Source organism: Pseudochaenichthys georgianus, chromosome 4 (genome assembly GCF_902827115.2).
Source record: "Pseudochaenichthys georgianus chromosome 4, fPseGeo1.2, whole genome shotgun sequence".
Lineage (NCBI taxonomy): Eukaryota > Metazoa > Chordata > Actinopteri > Perciformes > Channichthyidae > Pseudochaenichthys > Pseudochaenichthys georgianus.
In genome coordinates, this window is record NC_047506.1 from 1,941,069 (window position 1) to 1,959,350 (window position 18,282).

The 18,282-nt window shown below is 39.3% G+C and overlaps 1 protein-coding gene across 1 annotated transcript; it reads left to right on the forward strand.

Moving 5' to 3' along the window:
• Positions 1-1,148: 1,148 nt before the first annotated feature.
• cope (COPI coat complex subunit epsilon) lies at positions 1,149-18,282 on the forward strand. The gene is made up of 10 exons (XM_034080627.1): positions 1,149-1,266; positions 1,430-1,492; positions 1,633-1,733; positions 3,164-3,316; positions 4,018-4,071; positions 5,579-5,660; positions 6,865-7,020; positions 9,405-9,473; positions 17,559-17,633; positions 17,992-18,282. The coding sequence occupies exons 1-10, from the start codon at positions 1,165-1,167 to the stop codon at positions 18,043-18,045; spliced, it is 909 nt and encodes a 302-aa protein (XP_033936518.1). The 5' UTR covers positions 1,149-1,164; the 3' UTR covers positions 18,046-18,282.

Here is an 18,282-nt window from a genome sequence, read left to right on the forward strand (position 1 = left end):
CACACACACCCACACACACGCACGCACGCACGCACGCACGCACACACACACACACACACACACACACACACACACACACACACACACACACACACACACACACACACACACACACACACACACACACACACACACACACATGGGATACAGGAAGTTTGTCATCTGTGTAATGAGGAAACAGGAATTCCTGAGGTCAAAATATCCTTCTTGCATTGTTATTTTAACTGTGAGGCAATGCCGCAGCCCTGATATCATACTGGGAGTTCCAACCCTTCAAGCCTCAGGTGGTCACATCTCAGTGTTATTAAAGTAAGTCATATTTATTCTATCCCATAAACCAAGCCTATCAATATTTATGTTATCATGCTGCTGCAAGTCTCTGCTATCATAAAACACTAGACAGCTGCAGTGGTGTCATTAACCTGCTGCTCCCTCTAGTGGCCTATTGCGACAAGTTGAGGCTACTGAACTGTGGCTACTATAAATACAAAGTAGCAGGATAAAGATTAACACTAGAAACACAGTTTAACATAAATCACCATAAACCAACATTTCCACCAACAAAACACATGAGCTCTTTAAATGTAGCAAGAGTGCCACTGAATAAAATGGGTTTTACAATGCATTTTACATTGTAAGGACAATTGTTTTCTTTCTACTTTTAAGATAATCTCCTTTTTAATCGTATTTGCATCCTAATTAAAAGCTAAATCCTTCAAGGTGCAAATCTAAGTGTAGTTACATGAGATTGTATTCTGTACATTTTTCTAATACTTTGAAAACACTCACTTGTTTACCTCATATCAAAACCCTTCAAAAAAGGCTTTCAATATGGTGTGAATATGAAGTTTTCTATGTTGTGGCGGTCAGTCGTACTGATAATCTAAGTAAATACAACAAAATACATACGTTTTTATTTAATACACTTATTTTTTCAACGGTTTTTCAATAACAGTGTTAATATTGTTGTTATATAGAGCAGGGAAATCATATTTTATTTAACACGGCAGTGGGCATAATGGCAAAAGCTTTAAAAAGTCAGTGGTTCTGCATTTCTGTAACACACACCTGTGCTTCAGTTGTTGAACTCAATTTCCCAGAATCCTTTGTGGAAAACAGGATGATGACGTATTTTTGCTACGTGTCAGGAAACTGTAAGCAAACATGGCGGCGACTCAGGGAGATGTTGATGAGCTCTTCGATGTGAAAAATGCCTATTATATCGGCAGTTATCAACAATGTATTAACGAGGCTCAGAAAGTGAAGGTGAGTGTCTAATATGGCATCAGTTACATATTTTAAAATAAACTGTTTTGTCCGTTATTTACTGTTATTGCGCTGACTAAAAGCTGTCAACGGATTTGAGCTACAATGCTAACATGCTAGCTCATACTTCTCTTTAAAATACTGCCTGTGTTTTTCTTTCAAGCCGTCAACACCAGAGAAGGAGGTTGAAAGGGACATGTTTTTGTACAGAGCATACATTGCCCAGGTGAAGTCATTTTCTTACGTAGAATTAGTATTATATGTCACACAGAGCTCAGTCACACAGAGCTACTTCACATTCATTGCTGTCAGTTATTTTGTATATAAAAAGACACTGCTAATCTTAACTTGTTTGTGCTATTACAGAGGAAGTATGCTGTAGTCCTGGATGACATCAAGGCCAACTCTCCACCTGAGCTCCAGGCTGTCAAGATGTTTGCAGAGTATCTGTCCAGTGAAAGCAAAAGGTAACAGCATGCATTTTAATGTTAGGTCCACATGAACTGGGCAGGGGACTACACTTGTTGTGTTGACAGAAACTCAATATATTCATGCCCTTTTTTTTATAGCTAAAAAGCTTTCAATTAGTATCAAATTAGACCCAGCATCAACTACAACTCTAATGCAGGTCCTCTTGAATGCACAGTTTTTGGAGTGCCTTCATATGGAGACTTCAATAATGAAACAATGTTTTTTTTTGTATCGTCTCAAGTATCCATCAGAAACATATTCTCCACTCTGTACCCACACCTTGATGTAAGCTTCATCTAAGGATTATTTTCATTGTCGATATATCTGCCGGTTCTTTACTTCATTAATCTTTTTGATAAAAAAACGTCAGAATTTTGAAAAATGTCCATCCTAGTTTTGATAAAGCAAATAAGTGCCTTTTAAATGTCTTGATTTGCCCGGCATTCTGTTTTATATCACTTCAAATAAACTACTTTAAAGGTCACCTATCATGATATTTTTAGGCAATAGCATAGGTCTCAGATATATAAAAAACATGTCTATTAAGTGTTTAACAGATCACCCATTCTAGCCATGCCTCATATCCCTCTATTTCACTTCCTGTTTCAAAAGTGCTGATTTGGGAATAAAGCTTTAAAAAAAAAAGAATTGATAAATAAAAAAGGAGGGGTCTGAGCTCATGCAGAACCCGGCAGCTACCGTCTAAACTAAATGCTGCCGTGATGAAACGCCATATCATGGATTATCAAGGATTGTCTCTGAAACAGTCTGGAGCTCAAAGGCTTTCTCTCTTGCCGGTTACACCACAAGGTGAGTTCCTTTTTACTTCCTGCTTCTTCACACACATGCTCTCCAGTACAGGTTAGCTCTGACTGTTAGCGATGCTAATGTAAACACCGACCATATTACGTCCAAAACAGTCGGGCATTGTTTCTGATAGCAACGTTTCTGATTGGCCCGTGGGTCCACATTTCAGATATTACGTCATATCGGAAGCAAATCTGGATCAGCTCCGTTGTAGCCCCGTTTTTAGAGATTTGGGTACGGAGGAAAAGAGAGAGGGTTTTGTTTTCTGACGCTGCGTGAGTTCCGCGACACACCGGGGACACATGTTTATGTATAAAAGACATAAAAAGTGCATTTTGCATGATAGGAGACCTTTAATTATTACAGGGTTCTTGTGGATCTTTAAAATGTCATCACTTAAAAAGACCTTTAAATTAATTGAAGAAACAATGTCTCAATTATTAGCAGCATTTCTTGAATCAATCTTTCAAAAGTCTTAAATGTTAAGATGTGCAAAGTTGCATGTTTATGAATCTTTTTCTGACGTTGCTTTACAACATTCAAAAAAAGTATATACTGTATCCCCAAAATACTGATAATGATCCATTTGAGTTTAAATTCCTATTTTTACGTCTTGCAGGGATGCTATTGTTGCCGATCTAGACAAGAACATGACGAAGAGCGTGGATGCTGCCAACACCACCTTCCTCCTCATGGCCGCCTCCATCTACTTCCATGAGATGAACTGTGACGCCGCTCTCAGGACTCTGCACCAAGGAGAAAGCCTCGAGTGGTAGGAAGGGATCAAGACTTCTCTTTTTAAAAGTGTCAGAAAGATGTTGTTCAAGAGGGTTTTGGCTACCTAGTTTTCTCCCAGTTTCACACTAGATGGTAGGGATGCTCCGATCGATCGGCCGCTGATCGATACCGGCCAATACTCACTCTCTGCCGATCGATCGGTGCTCTCTAAAAATGCCGATCGCATGACGTAAAATACATGACACTTTTCTCTGTGCGCGGCAAAACAAGCTCGCCAAAATGGCTTCGCCGGTCTGGCAGTATTTTAAGTGTCCGAAAAGGACAATAAAATAGCGGTATGCAACGTGAAGCAGAAATCCTACAGCGAAACACACACACTAAGAGTTAGACCTAACACACTTTTTTTTATCTACCTCTGGAACTAGCTGAACTAGTTATAAATATGTTTATTCTTCACTGTCGGGTCACTCGTTACTGGATCAGTGAGCTGCATGAGATACTGACAGGCCACGGATAAGCGGGAGAAGATGGATGGATGGATTGTTGTTTGTGGAAGCTCCAGTGAAAGCTCCACTTTAAATGGAAGATCCCCATAGGCCCCGCCCACTCGATTGGATCGGCGATCGGTATCGGCCGATACTGATTCCGGCGATCGGAGCATCCCTACTAGATGGTTTTGAGGGTCGAAAGACAAATGCCTGAAACTGACCTGAACATGTGTTGTTTCTTTTTCAGCATGGCCATGACCATTCAGGTGTTGCTGAGTCTGGACCGTCTGGACCTGGCAAGGTATGGCAAACACATCAACAGTGACCTTGCGTACACAAAAGTATATACTGCCTCTGTGAATTTTCCTCTAACAGTGTTCCTGTAATCATTTTATTATGAAACTTGCATGCTTCATTCACAGCATTGACATTTAGAATTCTGGATCATAGATCATATAATTGAAATTAGTGGTGCACGATAATTATCGGCCCGATAATTATCGGTCCGATATTAGGAATTATGACGTCATCCCGATAAACCCTATAAAAGTATTAATAGCCCCGATAATATACAATATATTTTTGGGGTAAAAAAAAGAAGAAAATACTGCGGTGTGGGTGGATTGGGATGAGGGGCGCTTGTTTTTCCCTCGGCTCCTCCCGTTTTGCCAGTACTGTGGTATTAGTGGTTTAGGAAGAGCAGGAAGAGGGGAGTTCTTCACAAATCCAGCGCTCCCTAACTCATGCCTGGCTGTGATGTAAATAGTGTGCGGCCGTGAAGCCAGGCTTTTACCTATCGACGAGGCTTTTGAAAAAGGCAAGAAGTTTGCCAGAGACGACCCCAGGGTTAGTTTTGTTCATAGTAGTAATGCTCATGTCATTTGCTCACTACTAGTCTTTTTTTTACCACCAGGTGTGCAAAAACTACAGGTACATTTAATATATATATATATTATATTATTATCGGTTATCGGTATCGGTCTTGAGAAGCAGGAAGTTATCGGTATCGGTTTCAAAAAACCAATATCGTGCATCCCTACTTGAAATCCAATGCGTGATCAATATTTCATCATGATCTTACGCCCTGATAAGATGAGCCTCCTGTCTACATGCATTTCATTTCAAAACAAGCCAGTTTAATCCATTAAAAAAAGTTGAATTTGTAATAACCAGGGTTCTTACGGTCATTAGAAACCTGGAAAAGTCTTGGAAATTCAAAATGCTAATTCCAGGCCCTGGAAAAGTCATGGAAAACAATATTTTTCCCAAAGTTTTGGAAAAGTCATGGAAATGTAACTAAAGTTGCATCAAATATAATTTATATTTTATCTAATCGCCGAAATAGTAATACTATAACGATAATAAATACTGTATCGTATAGTAATGAAACGTAAAATGGCATTTAACTGTCGAGGTGTTTTGCTGGTGAGGGATTTGAGTTGCTTCAGCGTGTAGAAGCTAGTAAGCCTATTTGATTTGTTTTAGACATGTTTCATATACAGATCTTATTTTCCTGTTCCATGTTAAAATAAACCATTTTCAGTGGAACCGCTGAGTCATTTTTTTGGCCATGGTAAATGAGGTAAAGGTCCTGGAGGAGAAGTCGTTGGTGAAAAAGTGTATTAACCCTGAATAAAGGCCAACTCATCCACTCCATGTATTCACTTTATTCAAAATTAGTATTTTGTTCAACGATTGAAGCATTTTCTAGGAGGCTGCCGACAATAAATCCCTCGAGGACTAGAATGTAAAAAAAAGAGATTTGTTATAACGCTAAATAACTCACTTTATTTGGTTGTCATTGACAGGAAGGAGCTGAAGAAGATGCAGGAGCAGGATGAAGATGCTACTCTCACCCAGCTGGCCACAGCCTGGGTGAACATCGCTGTGGTGAGGACACCACTCGCCTACATCTGTTTAACATAATCACCATACACACATTACATTTGTGAAGTCTCCTTCCCCTTTTCATCACCTTGTAAGCATCTGAGTGGTATTTGTTATTGACTGAAGCTGCAATCATGTTTGAAATAGTCGGCATGCCGGGTACCGGGAAGGAGCTGTTGGTGCAGCCAAACAAAGCAGAACTGTGCTCCATTTAATTCGCTCAGTTTTAACATTAAACATATTCTGGTTAAGTGCTAACACCATAAAAACACAGGAGGATAGATTATCATTACAGAATTCTGCAAATACATTACTTCCAATAATCCAAACCATTGTGAATGCTTATTCTTAAAGTGTTAAAAGTTGATAAATCAATTTAGCGAAAATGAAGGCTATTAAAAAGTAATAAACGGCATTTTCCAAGGTGTTACATTTTGTAGCTTGTTCTCAATAAGTATCTAAATGGTCCAGAGAGGTTGTGTTCTACAGTCTGCCTGAATGTAGTCATGGCGTAGGTGTGTCGTGTGATTCTGTGGAGTTTATTGATGGCATCCCGTTGGGTTTGACGTCATCTGAACAGGACGTCGCGCGCTCACTGCTTGATAGCGTGAAGGTCCGTTTACGCCGGTTGCTAAGCAACATCGTTATAGGGAAATGCAAGTCTGCGTCCAAATGGTTGGAAGATAAGGAGGAAGGACACTCCATACTGTATATAGTCAATGTGAGGTAAAGTGCGTCGCCAAGGTAACCGGTTAGAACTCCAAGCGGCGATGAGGTCTTAACATGTTTGGAAAGGGTCTTAAAAAAGGTCTTGAAAGGTTTTACATTAAATGGTAAATGGACTGTACTTATATAGCGCTTTATCCAGTCTTTACGACCCCTCAAAGCGCTTAACATACTACATGTCATTCACCCATTCATACAGAGCAGTGTATCTTACTCTAGGACCTAACATTCACACACATTCAAAGCGACTTACAATAAGTGCGTTCGACCAACAAAATACAAACTTACATTTGACTTCAGGATTCCTGCTTAGACCCTGGACATAAATGCGACTTTCTGTGGTCGTGATATTGACTGTGAGTTCGTTCCAACACTTTTGAAACAAAGAAAGCAAACCGCAGTGTTTTTGTTTGTTTCTCTTTTTTGAAACAATTCTTATCTGCCCTACATTTGACTGAATTGTTGTGCTCGTGGTTTTCAGGGTGGAGAGAAGCTGCAGGATGCCTACTACATTTTCCAGGAGATGTCAGACAAGTACTCGACTACTCTGCTGCTCCTGAACGGGCAGGCGGCTTGCTACATGGCTCAGAACAAGTGGGAGGAGGCGGAGGGAGTCCTGCAGGAGGGGCTGGACAAAGTAAGAGGAACAGATATCGGGTTTAGCTACAGTGTAGTTATGTCTAGGGGTCGACCGATTATCGAGGCCGATATTCCGCATTTATATATTCCGGCGGGTAGCGTCTCGCAGCGGAGAAACTGACGGACTGGGACGACTGTGACGGCTGCTAGTGGAGCCTCGCAGCAACTCTGCTTTCTGCACCACAATCTGGTGCTGCTGAATTGGGACTGCTCAATGAGTGAGACTCAAATATCAGAAGTTCAGAACAAGTTTTAGTAGTTTTTTTATTTTATTTTGACTTAATTTACTTTACTCAGGGTCACAGAGAGGAAACCAGTTTTAAGATGTTGAAAAGTTCATTAAACATAAAAAGGCATTTTCTGATCGGTTCCAAATATCGGTTATCGTTCTCCTTGATTACCAATAATCGATATCGGCCTTGAAAAAACCATATCGGTCGATCCCGAGTTATGTCGATGCAAATCTTAGGTCCCAGGCCCTCCAACAGTGCAACACAATACAACAGATAAAATAGTGCATGTAAATACAAATTAAAACAAATGGAATAGAAATAGTGCAATCAGTCTACAAGTAATTGGAATATGAAATGTCAGATACATAATTAGTAAGTTGCAAACAGGTGAATGTTACGGATGCTCTAGTTCAGGTTGTTCTTCTGACATACTTGGCATGGTGTACAAACATGCAAAGTTAATTCAGCTAAAGCTCTCTGAGGCTAGTATTACACGTGTATCCTTCATAATGAAATCTTTAATGAATCTGTTCTGTGGATAATTCCCTCACCAACATAATGTGAGAAGTGAACCGCTCCCTTTGTAACAGCAGATGGCACCACAAACACATTTACTGAAACTCAACCACAGCAACGGTTGGTTGCATCAGTGCATTCAAGACAACCACACGTTCACGCTGCAGTAGTTTTGTTTTCTGAAGTTTGTCATTTTTCATACTTACTACTATAATTATTAAATAAGAGCTGCTTTGTCTCGCCTTTGAAGATATTGTAGCTCTCTTTCCAAAAGCATGTCAAATCAGTTTTTATTATTATGTTCTGAAAGTTGTTTATGCTCTGTTATGTTGAATCACAACTTTATTCAGACGCTTGAAACAACAATAATCACTGGAGCAATTTGTTAGACAGAAAATATATTGATAATCAATTAAATGTTGAGTAATGTTTCATACACAATTGGCAGTAAATCTCATCGAGCTTCTCAAATATGCTGTTTCCCAACTTCACCCTCATATAATCCTTTTAAATGAACTTTGAAGCCTTATATCATCATTTGGTTTTGCAAAACAAGACATTTATAGGTATCAAATTGGGTTTTAAGGAACCAGGATGGACATTTTTCACAAATGTATTAAATTACAATTAATGTATTAATCTAGACCAGGGGTGTCAAACTCCAGGCCCGGGGGCCAAATCCGGCCTGTGACTTCATTTCATGCGGCCCCACAAGAGCTTGGAAAGAATATAATATGTTTATTATACGGTTACATGCCGATTTACAGAAGCACGTTGCCCATAAACTACATGTCCCACAATGCATCTCTCATTTTACTTTTTTTCTTAGAATTTTACTTTTTTTCAAAATGTTCCTTTTTTATGTTTGACTTTTTGTCCAGAATTTGGCTTTTCTTTTTAAATAATTTTGTGACATGCGCACTGAAGAGACTTGCAATTATTTGCCCTAGACTTCTTCTTTCAGACGTAGTTAATTATGAAGTTATTACCCTATCCCATAATAATCCAATGCAGAGGCAATAATGTAATATAATACATTATTTTATATATATTAAATATTTATATATGTATTTTTATATAGTGTTAAAGTTACAACCGGCCCGTTGAGTGCAACCATAATGCTATTGAGTTTGACACCCCTGATCTAGAACAATAATTAGCAGATTCATCCTTATTGAAAATATATTAGTTTCTGCCCTACTTAAATCTAAATCCACTCAAATGTAGATTTTCACAACTGTCGAGCTCATCTGAATCTCCCTTTGTCGCTTTGTTAAAATGTTACAAAGTGGTGGTTATCCATTGATGTATTCTGAAGCCAAACAACAATCATAACATCCAGTAGACTCAGAAACAATGAGAGGCAAAGGGTGAAATTGCCCCCAAATTAAAGTGATTAGCCCTATAAAACACAATAAAGCTACACGTGATCCACCTCTAGGAATGAAACTGGTATTGGAAAAACCCCGCTGTCTGCTTTCGCTGTGATAAAAGATATTACAGTCATTGGGAAGAAACGTGCTCTCTACACGGTATATCTCTCGTTCCCTGCCTTGTCTCCACTGTTCCTCCCGTCGTCCCGAGTGCTACGGGAGGTCTGACTCTCACTTTGTGTTTCTCTCTTCCTCTTTAGGACAGCAGTCACCCTGAGACGTTGATCAACCTCATCGTGCTGACTCAGCACCTGGGCAAAGCTCCCGAGGTGAGACTTTGGACCGAAAGCTTTTAACCGCGGCGACGCTGCAACTGCCGTCAGTTTAGTATTTTTCCTTCAGGCTAACAGACAGACAGATAGTTGGAAGTACATGTGCTCAAGTACTGCCTTTAAGTATACGTTTGAAATACTTATAATTGTCATGAGTATTTCAGTTGTATACTGCTTTGTACTTCTACTCCACTACATTTTGAAAGCTGATATTGTACGTTTGAATTCATTACATTTATCAGACAGCTTTAAATTACTTTACAGATTCAGATGATTAGTTAATGCAACATTTAAATCAACTCATGAGCATACATATGACCAGAGCTGGAAGAAGGAATCATATCTTGTACTTAAGTGAAAGTAGAAATACCACAGTGTAGGTATACTCAAAAGTATTAGCATCAAAATATACTTAAAGTACCGAAAGTAAAAGTACTCGTTATGCAGATTGGCCCATTTTTTATTATTATATATAATCTGTTTTGATTTTAATTATCGATGCATTTATCTCAGCTGGTAAAGGTGGAGCTAGTAGCTTGTGTATTTGATTCCAGGTGAAACCAAAATCTTATTTAAGTGTTATTTATATAATTTATCCAAATCTGTAAAGTAACTAAAGGTATTAAATAAATGTAATGGAGTAAAAGTACACTATTAACCTCTGAATTGTAGTGGGGTGGAAGTAATAGGTTGCAACAAATAATAATAAGTATAGTACAAGTACCTCAAAATTGTCCTTAAGTGCAGTACTTGAGTAAATGTACTTAGTGATTTTACTTCACTGCATGTAATTAAAGGTTAAGATCGGGCAGCAGTCCTTAAGACTAGCTCCACCGTTGCCAGCGGTGATGAACACATTAATGCATCAGTCATCATAAAGCAGTTATGTAATTTAAATGACTCCTGAAGAAGACCATAAAACACAATCAGTACTTTTACTTTTGATACTTAAGGTTTGTTTGTATGTCAATTCAATGTAACTTCTACTTTAGTAAAGTTCCGAGTACTTCTTCACACACTGGTTCACAGAGGACATGACATATCTCCACTTGGCTCAGAGTGCAGCATGCTTCTCTCAGCATTGTGTGTGTGTGTTCTCTGATTGAAGCGCGCAGAAAGCATTCAACCAAAGCCTTTTCTTGATTGTCTTCCTATCACGAGAAAAAGTGTCATCAAAGCGTTTCCTCGGGTTTAGGGCCGTGTGCTTCGACACCCTGGAACTCAGAGTTCATAAGATAAAGCCTCAGATTATCTGTCCTACGTTTGATGGACTTGATAGTAATGCAAAAAGGGTTGATAAGCGCTGATTAGCACATCTCACTCAAGGCTACTCACTCAAGGCTGTTTCTCGGAAGACAAAGTGCCAATTCCTCAGGTACGGTGTAGGGCTGAACGATTAAAACAAAAAGTATTCTTCTTGTGTGTCAGTCATCCACACCAATCAGAAGTGCTGTGCTCCACATGCACCAGCCATTGTTAACCAATCAGAAGTGGCCCATGATAGAAGGTGATAGACAGATTGATCCAATCACCTGCCAAGTATTTTTGAAATACTTTTCCAAATGGCTTCCAATGGAGCTTTAGATGGTGAAACAAAGCATCTGAGTCAGGTTAGTGATGCTCCATCACGTGTTTCTATCACAGGGAGAATCTTAAACTGAAGCTTGACTTTAAAGCAACCCAACGGAAGTCTCATGTAAGTTTAGTTCGTTCACTCGTAGCTCGGGCTGCGGGGGTGCTAGAGACGGGAGCACGTTGATACGACCTTCCTAGCCGGAGATATGGCCGCATTTTACAATAAACTTCCGTTGGGTCGCTTAAAAACAAATATCTCGAATCGCAATATCTGTCAGGAAAATCGCAATTAGATTATTTGCCTAAATCATGCAGCCCTAGTACAGTAGTAGAGAAACATCTTTTAAATGCCCTTTCCTTTCCAAATATAATCAAAGTGATGTTAGATATTAAATAATAGATGTTCAAATATTGTTAGTGGTTTTAATCAGCTGCTCCCTTCTCTCTGAATGTTTTGTTTTCGGTTCCCTCACGCTATCATCATTACTCAAACTGGGTCTAGAGAAAAGCCATTTATACTGTACAAATATCAACAGTATTTCATTATTTAAGTACCCCCTGATCTCCTTCTTTTCCCCCCTCCATAACATTATATATTAATAGCTAAAACTGTGGCCTGACGACACACATAGACAAACCCACAAAGGGCTTCAGATTTGGAATATAACCGGAGCTCACCTGCTGCAAACCATTACAAAGAGCACAGACAACCAAACCAATCAAGACGTGCCACGAGAAAACACAAACATCTGCCCAGGACGATGTTGCATCCACATGCTGCTAAGATTTGTCTCGTTGGGAATGTATTCTTCTGACATTGGGGAGCTATGAGCTTTACATCGTAATGTGGAAACAACATGGATTCTACAGAGAACATGTACTGGATTTTATTGTTCCAAGCATTACAACAACAACAACAACAACAACAACAACAACAACAGCATTTCAGAGTTATTCCGACTTAACCCTCCGGTATCATTCGATTGGACTACGCAAATTAGTCATTCGAGACAAAAATGTCCACTGCAAAAGACTTTGATAAAAACATTATATTAAAAGGTTTTTTTCACAACTTTTTTGGGTTCAATCTTTAAAGCAACTTCCGCCCTAATAGAAAATACCAAAAATGTAATCATTTTCAGGATTTTAACCCTTTCAATGCCATTTTGAAAACATGAAACCGCTGTTTTTTTTCATGATGAAAACAGAGAAAGTGAGTTATTTTCCCAAAAATACATATCTGGAGACTGGCTCTTTTTTTTTTTATAACAGTCTTGGATATGTCAAAGATTAGCAACAAAATGGATTTTTTTGCATTATTAGTTTTTGCACAAAATCAGATTGAACAAAAAAGTTACAAATTAGTCATTCGGGACAAAAATGTCCACTTCCAAAAACTGCTCTAAAAGGACAACAGATTAATGTTTTTTAAAACTTTTTGGGGTTAAGTCTTTCAATCAACTTCAGTCCTGATCAAAAATACCAAATGTTAAATTATGTTCAGGATTTTAACCCTTGAACTGCCAGTTTGAAAACATGAATTTGCGTTTTCTATGAAAAACATGCACAAAAAGGCAGTTATTTTACATATATTAAATGTTGGGGGGGGTCGGCTTTTTTTTTTTTTATCACAGTCTTGGATATGTCAAAGATTAGCAACAACATTTATTTTGGTTGATTATTAGTTTTTGCACAAAATCAGATTGAACAAAAAAGTTACATATTAGTCATTCGGGACAAAAATGTCCACTTCCAAAAACTGCTCTAAAAGGACAACAGATTAATGTTTTTAAAAGCTTTTTGGGGTTAAATCTTTCAATCAACTTCAGTCCTGATCAAAAATACCAAATGTTAAATTATGTTCAGGATTTTAACCCTTGAACTGCCAGTTTGAAAAGATGAATTTGCGTTTTCTATGAAAAACATGCACAAAAAGGCAGTTATTTTCCATATAATAAATGTTGGGGGGGTCGGCTTTTTTTTTTTTTATCACAGTCTTGGATATGTCAAAGATTAGCAACAACATTTTTTTTTTTGCATTATTAGTTTTTGCTCAAAATCAGATTGAACAAAATAAGTCACACATTAGCCACTCGTGTCCCATCCACTCCCATTATAACCACATCTTTTGATCTCTCCGCCATACCGGTATATAATCATGCATTTTATAATGTCAGGGTTTTATATTGGAGGAAAATAGTTCAATGTGTCCCTTTTTACTGTATATCACCAGATGTGACATTTTACCATTGAATTATATGACCTGAAAAACACTGAAGTAATACTATTTTCAACTTTCTTTGAAATCATTTTTAAATCAGCATCAGATGTATCAATGTCAACATTTATTTTCCAAACAGCAAACTGCAATCAACATTCATGAACAAATCAAATTGTCAAAACAGAACAATGATATGTATGAGTGTGTGTTGAATACAATGAGAGATGGATGAAGATAGAGCAAGTATGTGTGTTAGAGACGGAGTAAGATAGATGGAGATAACAAAAAATGTGTGTATGTGCGTGTGAGATAGAGAGAGAGATCAGTTCATCCAGCAGAACCTGCAGCAGGGGATTTGGTGCTCTCTGCAGGTGAACTTTTCCCAGTGCACATCCAGCACAGTCCCCTCTTTTTTGTGGAGCCGCTTGCGGTTGTGCCGGTGTCGGGGGCAGAGCCGCTTGCGATTGTGCCGGTGTCAGGGGCAGCTGCCGAGGCCTGTATGTCCGCCACTATGGTAACAGCAGCCGGTGTACGAGGTGGATGCTTTCTCCGCATGATTTTTGCAGACACCAGAGATCTCCCAAACTCCTCCAAGAAAAGCCTCCTCCTGAAGGACTTGTCTTGCTTCCAGGAGGGATCCACAGCAGTAAAAAGCACAAGTGCATATGACGTGAACAAATTGTCACAAGTCACAGTGATCCCTTGTAGCCCCTCTGTCATTTCCAGGACGACACGCTTTCCCTGGCCCACCTCGGCAGCACTGCCAGCAGCTTTACCGGTGTAAATCTGGCACTTCCAGGCATAGGAGGTTTCAACGTCAGCGGTGATCCAGATTTTTAGCCCATACTTTGCTGGCTTGCTTGGTATGTATTGCCGGAATTTGCAGCGGCCTCTGAAGGGGACAAGCTGCTAATCCACACACACATCTTCACCAGGGTTGAAAAGCATCGGAAGGCGATGTGTCCACTTCTCCCAGAGAGAGCGGATGGGGGCAAGCTTGTCTTCTCTGTGACAGGAAGGTCTCATCAGCTTGTCGTCAAACCGGAGGGTGGTATTCATCAACCGGAATTTGGTGTGGGTCATTGTGGCACGGAAGATGGCACGTCCACTGTGGTTATCCCAGGGGCTGCGGGTAGATTCGCCCTTCGATGTGTACACTCCAGCCAACATCAGGAGACCGATGTATGCACGAATATCTGTGGCATCCACATCACTCCAGTTTGCCACCGAACATCCCCCCTGCAAGTTTGTCATGTCGACAATACTACTGATGATCTCAGCAGTGAAAAATAAATTGAAGGAGGATTCCACGTCATCAATTCTTGTAATGGCATAACGCGTGGGCCCTGGAACCAAGCCTCTGGCAGCGGGAATGTAGCGCAGCGTGTCGTTGATGTCCACCCACTGCCAGAATCTTCTGTTTCCTCTGCAGTTTCAGTGGAAGGGTCAGAAGAAGAAGGATCAGACTCCACTACAAACTCCACATCACATTCTTCTTCTGAGGTTGTTTCTGATTCAGAAGAAGAGTCAAGCAGCTCGCTGGAGGTTGCCAGCTGCATCACCATATCCCTAGCTTCTTCCACAGAGAAGCGCCTCTTCATCTTACTCGCTTGTTGCGTATCACAGGAATGAAACGACCAGCCAGCCAAACTACACATATTTATGGATCTGGCTTTGCAGCCAGGTGTTCGCTTATTGACTTAGTGCATGTATGGCTGTGTATGTTTGTATGCTAAAGAGACATTATCAAAGCCTTTGAAGTTTCAAACAATTCTAAATAAAAAGGTTAAGCTGGGTCAAGATCCTACCTCTGTTTACCTCTAAGACACATGAGACAGCACAAATGAAAAACAAAATGCCATGAGAGAACACTTACTCCTACATTCTCACACACATCAAAGGTAAAGAGATGAGGGGGAAATTGTGAATGCTGTAAACTGTAAACCAAGACATGACAAGCATGTAATTCAATGTAAAATGTCACATCTGGTCATATACAGTAAAAAGGACAAATTGAAGTATTTTCCTCCAATATAAAACCCTGACATTACAAAATGCATGATTTTATACCGGTATGGCGAGAGATCAAAAGATGTGGTTATAATGGAAGTGGATGGGACATTTTTGTCTAATCTGATTCTGTGCAAAAACTAACAATCAACCAAAATAAATGTTGTTGCTAATCTTTGACATATCCAAGACTGTGATAAAAAAAAAAAAAGCCGAACCTCCCAACATTTATTATATGGAAAATAACTGCTTTTTTGTGCATGTTTTTCATAGAAAACGCAAATTCATGTTTTAAAACTGGCAGTTCAAGGGTTAAAATCCTGAACATAATTTAACATTTGGTATTTTTGATCAGGACTGAAGTTGATTGAAAGATTTAACCCCAAAGAGTTTTAAAAAATATTAATCTGTTGTCCTTTTAGAGCAGTTTTTGGAAGTGGACATTTTTGTCCCAAATGACTAATTTGTAACTTTTTTTGTTCAATCTGATTTTGTGCAAAAACTAATAATGCAAAAAAAAAAATGTTGTTGCTAATCTTTGACATATCCAAGACTGTGATAAAAAAAAAAGCCGACCCCCCCCAACATTTATTATATGGAAAATAACTGCCTTTTTGTGCATGTTTTTCATAGAAAACGCAAATTCATGTTTTCAAACTGGCAGTTCAAGGGTTAAAATCCTGAACATAATTTAACATTTGGTATTTTTGATCAGGACTGAAGTTGATTGAAAGATTTAACCCCAAAAAGTTTAAAAAAATATTAATCTGTTGTCCTTTTAGAACAGTTTTTGGAAGTGGACTTTTTTGTCCCGAATGACTAATTTGTAACTTTTTTGTTCAATCTGATTTTGTGCAAAAACTAATAATGCAAAAAAATCCATTTTGTTGCTAATCTTTGACATATCCAAGACTGTTATAAAAAAAAAAGAGCCAGTCTCCAGATATATATTTTTGGGAAAATAACTCACTTTCTCTGTTTTCATCATGAAAAAAAACAGCGGTTTCATGTTTTCAAAATGGCATTGAAAGGGTTAAAATCCTGAAAAATTACATTTTTGGTATTTTCTATTAGGGCGGAAGTTGCTTTAAAGATTGAACCCAAAAAAGTTGTGAAAAAAACCTTTTAATATAATGTTTTTATCAAAGTCTTTTGCAGTGGACATTTTTGTCTCGAATGACTAATTTGCGTAGTCGATTTGTTACACAGTGAATTAAAGACCGATTTGAAAAATTGAAAATTGAATTCCATAATAGATCGAGAAAATAGCCTTGTTACAAAAATTCAGGCTGTTTGCACCAACACACCCAAAGTTATTGCAAAATGAAAAGTGAAAAATTACCCATATGGACAAAAACGTCCACAGTGATACCGGAGGGTTAAGGGTAATGTGAATGTAAATATTCACACTAAGAAACTAATTTTTCCAATTATTTTAACACCACACGTCACGTGTCAATTTAGAATAGAATATGGAGGGATGAAAGAAACCCTCTTTAATGGCCTCACGTGCAGAGCACACAGCACACAGTGAAATGTGTTCTCTACATTTAACCCATCCTAGCACCAGGAGTCTAGCACTAGGAGCAGAGGGCAGCTATTGCACAGCGCCCGGGGAGCAATGGGAGTGGGGGGGAAGGGGGGTGTCCGGTGCCTTGCTCAAGGGCACCACAGCAGGGCAGGAGGTGAACTGGGACCTCTCCAAGTAGCAGTCCACTCTCCATATTTAGGTCTGTTTGGGGACTTGAACCGGCGACCCCACGGCTCACAGCCCAAGCCCCTACTGACTGAGCCACTGCCGTATCAGCCTAAAGATGTAATGGAATAGACCTTGGCCAATGCCACACCATTCAACCAAGTTTTAGGAAAATTAGGCCATGAGTTTTTTTTGTAGTCCTGCTGAAAAAAGATGAACTCAGCCGAAACATGCCCTCGTTAGCACAGGTAACACAAGTTGCCTTACATTTGGCAGAAAACTGTGTTTTGACTGTTTTTGTGTGGTTTCTTTGCACCTCATCTTAATGCTTTTTGTTTTCGTCGAGCACTTTGAAATGGCCTGGGTTGAAATGGGCTGTACAAACACTCTTCCCTTTCCTGCCCTTTTTTTTTTTGTAAAGCACTTTGAATTGCCTTGCGTTGAAAAGTGCTATATAAATAAACTTGCCTTGCCTTACCTTTGCAGATCTGAAAAACATGTTTTTAGGACACTGTGTTGACACTAAGCTCTTCCTAGTCACATTCTGACTCTGGCCTCACCTGTTCCCCTCTCCACTCAGGTAACTAACCGGTACCTCTCTCAGCTGAAGGATGCCCACAGAGCCCATCCATTCCTGAAAGACTACTTAGCCAAGGTAACTTGATTGCATCTTTAATTGTTGTTAAATACTTTTCATGGTGAGGGAGGACTCTGACCTGAGGGCAGGGCTATTTAGGTTCACCAGATCGACACACACTTGTTGATAAGCCGTCATAACCTTTACTCTCATCCTTTCATTACCCGGATAGTTAGCTTTGAGTGTTGGGCAGGAAGTGTCCTTGGAGCAATGAGAGCTTTAAACTCTGAGTGTTAGCCTTTCTCACAGTGAGTTGTAATAACGGGTGCAGTAGTCTCGATGGTCATACAGCATTACAGAACACACCCTGTGATGCACAGCTGCTCTGAGGTCTCCTCGGGTGTTGAATTGTTTTTCTGTCTTTGTTTCCCTGCAGGAGAATGAGTTCGACAGACTCGTGATGCAGTTCGCTCCCAGCGTTACAGCATAAAGCAATTGCTTTCCCCGAGACCCCTCTCCACAGTACATCACCACGACGTTCCCTTTATAACTTGTTTGTTTTGATATTTTTACATGTCAAATTAAAGCCTGAGCTGCATATTTAAACCACAACAGAAGTCCTAATTCCCCCTGGCTGTAGATTCAACCACTCTCATTGAAATCAACATCTCTTTCATTGTAAGCATTCCATTTAAACCATAATAAATGTTTAATGACATGCATTGTA